Source organism: Mercurialis annua, linkage group LG3 (assembly GCF_937616625.2).
Source record: "Mercurialis annua linkage group LG3, ddMerAnnu1.2, whole genome shotgun sequence".
Taxonomy (NCBI): Eukaryota; Viridiplantae; Streptophyta; class Magnoliopsida; order Malpighiales; family Euphorbiaceae; genus Mercurialis; species Mercurialis annua.
In genome coordinates, this window is record NC_065572.1 from 2,506,062 (window position 1) to 2,515,736 (window position 9,675).

The 9,675-nt window shown below is 31.8% G+C and overlaps 2 protein-coding genes across 2 annotated transcripts; both read left to right on the forward strand.

Annotated features, from left to right (window-relative positions):
• The first annotated feature begins 1,495 nt into the window (after positions 1–1,495).
• On the forward strand, positions 1,496–4,836 carry LOC126675496 (peroxisomal adenine nucleotide carrier 1). The gene is made up of 5 exons (XM_050370141.2): positions 1,496–1,946; positions 3,085–3,316; positions 3,810–3,956; positions 4,045–4,202; positions 4,280–4,836. The coding sequence occupies exons 1-5, from the start codon at positions 1,804–1,806 to the stop codon at positions 4,560–4,562; spliced, it is 963 nt and encodes a 320-aa protein (XP_050226098.1). The 5' UTR covers positions 1,496–1,803; the 3' UTR covers positions 4,563–4,836.
• A 778-nt stretch (positions 4,837–5,614) lies between these two features.
• LOC126675450 (uncharacterized) lies at positions 5,615–8,889 on the forward strand. Its single transcript, XM_050370091.2, has 6 exons — positions 5,615–5,779; positions 5,858–5,897; positions 6,096–6,176; positions 6,969–7,155; positions 7,641–7,908; positions 8,497–8,889. The coding sequence occupies exons 1-6, from the start codon at positions 5,720–5,722 to the stop codon at positions 8,701–8,703; spliced, it is 843 nt and encodes a 280-aa protein (XP_050226048.1). The 5' UTR covers positions 5,615–5,719; the 3' UTR covers positions 8,704–8,889.
• The last annotated feature ends 786 nt before the right edge of the window (positions 8,890–9,675 follow it).

The following is a 9,675-nucleotide window of genomic DNA, read 5'->3' on the forward strand; positions in this document are numbered from 1 at the left end:
TGATAAATATTTTAAAATATTAAAAATCATGATACTATATCCAAATTTAATTGCAAAAGACAGGCTAGATACAAAATTGCAAGAAAACAAAAGAAACTCATTACAAAAACAAAGAAAAAATATCGGCACAAGAAATAATTAAAAAATAAAATGCGAAAAAAATAAATATCGTAGATATTTATTATTTTAAAACAATTACTTATTAGCATTATTCAAATAACTTTTAATTTATTTGGTTTTATTAGTTCATAGATTATGAATTTTATATTTAAAAGTTTATTTACATTACTTTTTAAAAATTTAATTATACTTCAAATTATATATAAAGTTGATTCCGCGCAAATGCGCGGGTTACAACTAGTTGCTAACTAATACATGTGTCTAAAGCCGTGTACCTATTCCTCCAACAAACACAAGCTTATTCGGATTGGGGTTTCATTTTAATAATTGATAAAAAAAATTAGTCATTTATTCGAGCTGTATATTCGCTAAATATGCGGGGTTATGTAAATAATTGTTTAGAAATGGAAGTTCGAATCCGTCCATAAAATAAGGGGCAGTTTTAGAGTTTGGGCTTGAAAAAAAGCAAGGGATGATGACAAAAGTAGCTAAAATTTTAAGAATATTTACAAAAGTATTCGTAAACTTTTTTTATTTACAAAAATACGACTGATTTAAAATTAATTACAAAAGTACCAAAAAATGAAAATTAATTACAAAAGTACGATTTGTATAATGTTGGTATAATTATGGTATAATTTTGGAATATTAAAACTATAAATCAGATAATTTAAAAATTGGTTTATTATTGGTATAATTTCAGTATATTTTTGGTATATCGATTATAAATTTTTATATATATTTTCTAGTTGATAACATGTGTATTTTTTTATATGTATTTTTCACTATAGTTGGTAATAAACTAGAGAATTTGTATATTGTTGGTATAATTTTAGTATATTGTTAGGTTAATATATAGTGTGTGATGTGGTGTAATGTTGATGTAATAATAAAATTTTAGTATATTTTGATGTGTACCCTCTTAGTATGCTGTTGGTATAATTTTAGTATATTATTAATTTAATTTTTTAATAAACGATTTGATGTAATTTTGGTAAATTTTTATTTAATATTAGTAAAATCTCAGTATGTATAATGTTGGTATAATTTTTATATAATATTGATATAATGTTAGTTTTTAGTATACTGACATTATACCCACAGTATACACCGTATGTTTGATATTATTTTTTATTTTTTTGTACTTTTATAAATATTATTAATATTTTTGTAAATAAAAAAACTTAACATGTAGTTTTGTAATTATTTTCATTTTTTTTGGTAAATGGTGTAATTTCCTCAAAAATCAATGTTCAAATCCGCCCCAGAAAGACGGGCCTGGATGGCTAGGCGGGTATCCAGCCCATGAACTGGGTTTACACCCAACATAAAGTTACCGGGATTGAATGAGTTCGGTTTGGCACTGACCGAAGACATAGCTAACCAGGTTTTGGAATTTCAGCCACCTTTGACCTTGACTGCAATAAACTACAACTCTACGACAAACCGTCAGATCTCACCGTCAAATCACCGTTACATATTTGGACGGAGAAATCGTCACGTTTTTTCAACTCCCAATAAATTTATATCCCATACCCAGTTATCGTTTCTTGTTTTTCCTTCCGTTTTCCATCTGTATCTCTCTAATTATAGACACATCCCAAACAAATTTTAAATGATCTTGATCTCAAATTTGTGTTAAAAGGGCGTAATCTTGATCATAATTTAAGCAGTTTTAAAGACATGGGTGTTGATCTTGAATCTTTATCCGAGGCCACCTCAGGTGCCATTGGTTCTTTACTCAGTACTACCATTTTATACCCTCTTGATACTTGTAAAACCAAATACCAAGCCGAGGTTCGTGCTCATGGTCAGCGTAAATACAGGTTTGTTTGTGATCTGGGTATGAGTTATTTATGTTTCTTGATCATGATCATGTGAGGAATTTTATTGGGTTGATTTTGATTTTATGTTGTCGATTTGGTTTTCAGGGTTGATAAATATTAAAATTATGGTGTTTTGTATCAGAATTTTTTTTGTTACACTGATTAGCCATGTGAAAAAGAATGATACAAACTGATTAGCATAAGCAGCATGTAGAAACAGGGTGGTGAAGCTAGAAATTATTTTAAGGGGTTAAAGTTTATAGTTTAGTTTAAAATAAAAGCATGAGATGATCCATATATGTACTAAAAATTAGTCTCTTATGCATAATTTGGAGTATTTAATATTATATGTTGGTGTAAATTTATTTGCAAAAGGTGGTCAATTTTGCATCATGTGGCTTCGGAACGAACAATCGTGATTTGAGAGTTGCGGCATTTGAGACATGAAATGCACATTTTGCGTTAGAGAGACATTGCTAATTAATGAGATTGATTAAGATTGCATGCTTGATGATGATGATTCTGCGCGACCGTTCTTGTTGTATGTTGCTTTCCGAATTATAGATGTTTTAGTTCAGTTGTAATGCTTTAATTATAATTAACTGTTATCAATTGTCATTAGGCGGCTTTTAGATTGACGGAATTTATTTTGCTATCAAATGCTTCTTTGGCAAAAAGTGTTTCAGAGACTGAAGTGCATGTAGAGGTTGAATATTTCCGCAGAAGATGACTTCCCGTTTTAGAACATTCTGAATCAATTTTATTGAAATTACTTTAACACTGATTATAAGCCATACCTTATCTTTTTGAGGTGGCTATGGCGGTGTACTATTTAGTTTCTTTCTTTCTTTGTTTTAATTATTTATGTTTGGTTGCACGATCTCTGTTTTTATTTCAGTTGAATTCTCTTGTGAATTTATGGTTGGATAAAAAATGCTGTCTACCTGTTATGCGGCCTTTTACCTTATTAAGTATTGTGTGGATCATTCATTATTTCCACAACTTCTTAACTCCTTGGTTGCTTGTAGCTTAAACTTTTGGGGCAATGTCGATTCTAGAATAGATTTTAAGCCGCCGTGCTTCTCCGCACAAGGTTTTAGTTAGATAGCATATTGATTCTCTTTTGTGACTCGTATAGGCACCTTTCTGATGTTTTATTGGAAGCTATATCCAACGGACGGATATTTTCACTATACCAAGGCCTATGGACAAAAAATTTGCAGTCTTTCATTTCACAGTTTGTCTACTTCTACGGGTATAGCTACTTTAAAAGACTGTATCTGACAAAAAGTGGTTCCAAAAGGATTGGAACAAAAGCAAACTTGGTTATTGCTGCTGTTGCTGGCGCTTGCACCGCCATTGCCACTCAGGTTAGTTAATATCCATGATTTCCTTGTGATGTTTCCATTTCTTCAAATCCAATATAGTAGATTATTTTTACTTGTCTAAAAAAAACATTTCAAGTCAAAGGTTTCAAATTAATAAATGTACTATCTTACGTCCTCAAATGTTTTTCCTTAGTTGATACACAAGCAAAGAAGTAAATTGGAAGATTTACTGCATATAACCTATTTTAATCATGTGAAGGTGGAACATAAAATTGCTTGATGTTGAAATGTGATGTCTGATTTTGTATTTTTTTGAATCACTGATTTGGCATATTGCTCTGCCTTACAGCAGCAACAATGATCAATATAGAATCACACTAACCGTTATTCTGAAAATCTCTTGCCTTTACCTGAGTTTCCTTTTTAGTGGCAATCTGGGTCCTCGTCTTACTGTTCTCCAATTTTTATTTTTAGGATGAATATTAGGCGTGAAAGTTAACATTAGATTGTGTTTGTGTTTAAATGTACGGTGTAGCCCCTAGATACTGCTGCCTCAAGAATGCAGACAAGTGCCTTTGGCAAATCAAAAGGGCTATGGCAGACATTGACTGAAGGCACGTGGAGCGATGCGTTTGATGGCCTTGGCATATCGCTTCTGCTTACCTCTAATCCCGCAATCCAGGTAGGTATTTTACTCGCCTTCTTGTTCAAAATCTTCATTTTGAGGTTAAATTAAGAAATAAACGTAGGGTAGTTGTTTGAAAATGCAGTATACAGTGTTTGATCAGCTCAAACAAAAACATCTAGCGGGAAAACAAAATGCATCAGACAATAGTTCGTCTGCGAAAGCCCTGTCTGCCTTCTCTGCTTTTGTTTTAGGTGCAGTTTCAAAAAGTATCGCTACAGTCATTACATATCCAGCGATTAGGTTGGTATCCATAACCTTAAAAACCAATTTTAAGTTCTCGACAGAGGCAAATGAATTAAGAACTCCCGTCTATGCAGGTGTAAGGTAATGATTCAAGCAGCTGACGACGAAGACGACGAGAGTAAGAAAAAAACTCAACCAAAATCGATCAAAACAGTGCCCGTAGTTGTGCAAGCGATCTGGAAGCGCGAAGGACTTTTGGGATTCTTCAAGGGACTACAAGCTCAGATCTTGAAGACGGTACTGAGCTCAGCATTGCTTCTGATGATCAAAGAGAAAATTTCCAGAAATACTTGGGTTGTCATTCTGGCAGTCACAAGGTATTTATTGATCCCGACGAACAGAATAAAAAAAGAGTGATACGAATTAGTTGTTTGTAAATAGTTTGGCTCTGTTTGAATATCAAGAAAAATAGACGATATTTTCAGAGCCAAATTTAAATCCTGAATAAGTATATTATTTGAAATGTAGCTGATCTTGGCAAAGGATACAAATTTATCCTCAGGATTAAGCTATAATATAATTTGTGATCAAATAAAAATGCATTGCGGGAATATCTTAGACTGTGAAGAAGAGACTAATTGATTGTAGTATGTATTTCATATTTAATATCAGTTCGTCCTTTTTCATTTCATTTATAGTGAATTGTGAATATGCTTCATATTGAACAACTAACAAAATTGATTTAATTCAGTTAAATCTGATTTTTTAAAATTTTAAATTAATAAGTTTGACTACCAATAAATTTTAGTTAAGTTCACTATAAAATTTTAAAATTTAATTAATTGAATGAATAGAGTTTTAAGACTTTCTTACTCGATTTCGCTAAATAAACCAATAATTGATTTGGTTTAAAATTTAGAATATAAATTTTGATTATTAAGGAATAAAAGTTGAGTTTGTGAAACACTCTTATACATCTTCAAAACAACAATTAATAATAGTAGAGCAATAAAATTTATTTTGACGAAAACATCCTCTTTTATTAATAAGAAAAAATAATAGGAACATATTAATTTTTTTTATTTGAATACGGAATATTGCTTTGTCTTATCAATTGTTGGTCTGACAATAACGTCACCTTTGATAATTTAATCCGTAATACTTTATACAAATTTTATATATTTTTGTTTTTTGAGAGCGCATACAAAGAAACCGTAAAAAATATTAGATATTAATATAACATAATTGATATAAACTATTAAGTAAACAATACAAATATTTTAAAATTAATATCAGATATTAAATAGAAAAAATAAAAAATAGATATAAATAAATTTATTTTAAAGAGGTTTAATTATGAAAATATATTAAAATGACCCTCATATAAATTTCGGTTTGGTTTTGACCCAAACGAACCAAATGCTGACCCCTACGAACCCAGACTTATCGGGTGCATGTAAGATAAATATACTAATAACCAAACCAAATTGGACGCGCAAGCTAACCAGCACCACCGCTCGACAGATCCATCAATCTACAAGCTGCGAAAAAGAAGATAAAACCTGACCGGAAAGATGATGTCCGGTGGCAATTACACAAGCCTCGATAATCAAAAAGTCTCCGGATCTGTAGCTGTACGTATTCATTTTCTTCTGATGTTCAATTTTTATTTGTAGTGAGATAGATCTGATATTCAATTTTTGTTTCATTAGGCTGTTCCAGATCCAGGCCACGTTTCCGTCAAATTTTCAGGTACTATACTACATATAATTGGATATCATACCTGTAATTGAAATTTATTTTAATCTACGATTCGAAGTGGATTTATGATTGTTTAGGAGTGTTGTTATTCTTGTTGATAATGTGGTTAAATGCAGTGTTAATTTTGTTTTTCTATTGATTGATGTTGGATGAGTGTGTTTGGTTTGAATGCGTAATTGTTTTTGGCAGATTCAACTCTTCAGACATTTCCTCCATCCAGTGCACAAGGAAAAATCTCTGGCGGTTCTTATCCGCCTCGTGACGCTGATGGTATTAATTTCTTTTTTTGTTATCACTATTTCGTTTTTTGAAGTTTGATTTTGTTTTGTTTTCAATTAGCTAGTGGATGTACATATATTTAGGTGATTTGTTCTGCTAACTACATTCCTAGTTGGAAAAGATAGCTGTGTCTGTGTGTTAGGAAAATTGTGTCTGCTATAAGGTTTACTGACGATTTTGAGTGTCAATTACGCTTAAGTTGATCTTTTGAAAGTTTCAATTTGTGGACTGAGGGAACATTTAAATTCTTGTATTTTCTGGGTCTTTTCTTTAGCTTAAATGGATTTCATAAACACATACTGATACATATTGAATCGACTCATTGTCGATGTAGAAGATGTCCATTCCGTGGAATAGATAATGAGAGCAACTAGCAGTGGTAGTGATTTGACATCATCAAACATCGATTAATTCTCTATTTAGCTGATCTTACAAGACCACTAAAAAATAAGAGAAATGGCACTATTGAGTTGGCAGATTGGGGTTTTGTTTTGGTAGTATATCCAGAGGAAGTAAGTGAAATTAAAGCTAGGATAGTGATGATGCTCATATTTAATGGGGATTGGATTTTGTGTTGCTCATTATTTCTTTGTTGGCCTGGTGAAAAGCTTGACAATAGTTTCCTTACATTTGCTAACACAGCTTCGTTTAAAAAAATAACACAAGTTAAAAAAAATTCGTGCTAATTTCACTTCTTTATGGGGAGCCTGAGTTAACTAGTTCTATCCGACGGATGCATATGAACCTTATGTCAATGTAATGGTCAAACTCTTACTGGTGCAGATACATTTTCAAAACCTAGTTCTGGTTCTGATGAACCCCAGCAAGGTGGTTGGTTTCGGACATTCACAGTTGCTGCATATAAACCATACTTTGATGTTGACACTTCAGATGTTATAGAAAGAATTAAAGATTCTCTTTTTCCATTCAGAGGAACCTTTACAGAGAAAACGACTGCTAACCCAGATTTGTAAGTTAGATCTTCCTGACTCATTTTTTGTTTGATGTTTAGTTGCTATGTGCTAACATTGGATTTATCGGCTTATTATTATTGATAATTATATACGTCCATGTAAAATTGTTCATTGATGCTTGGACAAGATGACATATTGAAGAGTAAAAATAAGATATGATCTTCCCCTATAATTTCTGTCTTGATCTTGATGCAAAAACATATATGAGGATTTTTAAATAATATTGAATTGGAATTTGCAACACTGAATATAGTATTGAACTTGTTATCATGCTTTTATCAGCCGCTCAACTGCTGGTTGTGTGATTGAACACTATTGTTTGGCATGCCTAGGTGAAATTCATTAAGAAGTTGCTTGTCAAATGTGCTCAGGAATAAAAAGATATTATGGCCTTCTTGAACTGCTTGTTGAATTAAAGACTTTCTAATGGTTTAAATTTATCATCGATTCATTTTGAGGCATAATTGCACTACCCGTGCAGGTATGGACCATTTTGGATATGTACTACCCTAATTTTTGTAGCAGCTGCAATCGGTACTTTTGTGACGTATATAGCTCACAAATTGCAGCATAAGAAATGGGAATATGACATAAATCTGGTGACGTGGTCTGCTGGTGTGTTCTATGGCTATGTCACCGTTATTCCTCTTGGATTGTATGTAATCCTCAAGTATTTCTCAGCACCATCAGGCCTTGCGCAGTTATTTTGTCTTTATGGCTACTCCCTGTTTGTCTTTATTCCAGCACTGGTGAGTTGTTCTATTTTCTCAGATCTGTTATTTTTCAGTTTGTATTTTATTTGACAAAAACACAGCCAAGTCTTTAAGTAAATAAAAAAGAACATAATTTGGAAACTTTGTTTTCCAGCAACAACCTTAAGGAGATTTCTATATTTTACAATATAAACTAGTTAAAAGAACAATTTGGAAGGAATATAGGCTTAAGCTAGAAAATTTTGCAAAAGCTTTTTGTTAAAATTGCCTTATGTAGAAGTGCTGATCTGACATCATCTGCTTCATTAACATATAATTTGAATTTAGATCGCATCTCTCTGACTATGGAGCTCTGTTAATTCTCAACTGATATGTATTATCCGATAGATTCACGTAGTCATATGCCAATGTTTAGAGTTGAAACAATTGTCTTAAATTTTTGAAGAATGAGCATATTGATAAAAAAATTAAAACTATTATAGGCCGAAGATCATGATATATTACTGATCATTATGTCAGACGTCTGTAGTTAGTCGTACTTGTCTAAAAATACTCCTACATTTTTGTTTTCCGGTGTCAAACTAAGGCTATGGAATTAACCTATTATCATGTTTTTGCTTGCAGTGTCTCTCGATTGTGCCTCTGGAAATTTTCAGATGGGTAATCGCAGGTGTGGCAGGGTTTATGTCAGCAACCTTCGTGGCGCTGAATCTCCGAACTCATATTAAGTCTGCAGGTGAAAGTTGGGTTTTGATTGTGGCTGGCATCTTTCTATTGCAGCTGGCACTGGCTGTGGTTTTGAAGCTTTATTTGTTTACTGTTACAGTATGAGTATAAACTGTCATTAACAGGTTGTATATCAAAAAATGAAAGCTATTTTGGTTTATTGGCTTCATATTGTTACAATATCACGCTAATATACAATTCAACAGTTAGAACACTCATGTATTCATTCATTTATATGGCATTGTAGTTCAAGTGATTAATTACAAATAAAATTGCAAACTTTAGTGTGTATGTGTTCTATAATTACAACACTAATTTTTAATTTTAGCAATTTCAGACACCAGAATGTATATCGGAGATTCAAACATACCCCCTCTGTCCGTAATTTATATGACATTACTTTGATTAATAATGGTTTTTTTTCCTAGCGAACAGTAATTCTTTAGTATCAGCAACTATGAAACTATATACCTTAATTTTTGAATAAAAATTAATTTCATTTATAATTTGAAAATTTCCTAAATGTCGTGTACTTCTACTAGTATTAAGGATGCAATCATTGTATATGGTGTATTTTTCTAGTATAAAGAGATTAAATTAGGGGGTTTAAAGAAAGGCGGCAAACGCGTAAATCTCGAAGAACTGGATAATAGAAAACAGTTTTCTCCTAGCAGAAATCGAATCATACACCTCTTTATGTCCTTAAAATGTAGTTACCACTTGACAACAAATCTACAATCTCATTGACAAATTAGGAATGTTAAAATATCACAAAATCTTCAAAATTAAACTTGAATATGCTGGTGAAAATCAATGCAAAAAATACATTTAAGGAAAATGATAATAAAGGGACCAACATTATGAAAATGAGAGTATGAGATGGATAAAAGTGGGAGAGTTGCCGTAACATAGTCCAAAACAAAAAACAAAAAACAAAAATTAATTTATAGCTTATAAACCTAATCCCTACAATGCATAATACAAAGATGCTTTAATTACAAAATATGTTGTTTCTTCTTAGGGCAAATAGCCTACATTTTAAAACACATGCATTATTTAATTACATGTACTATAAAG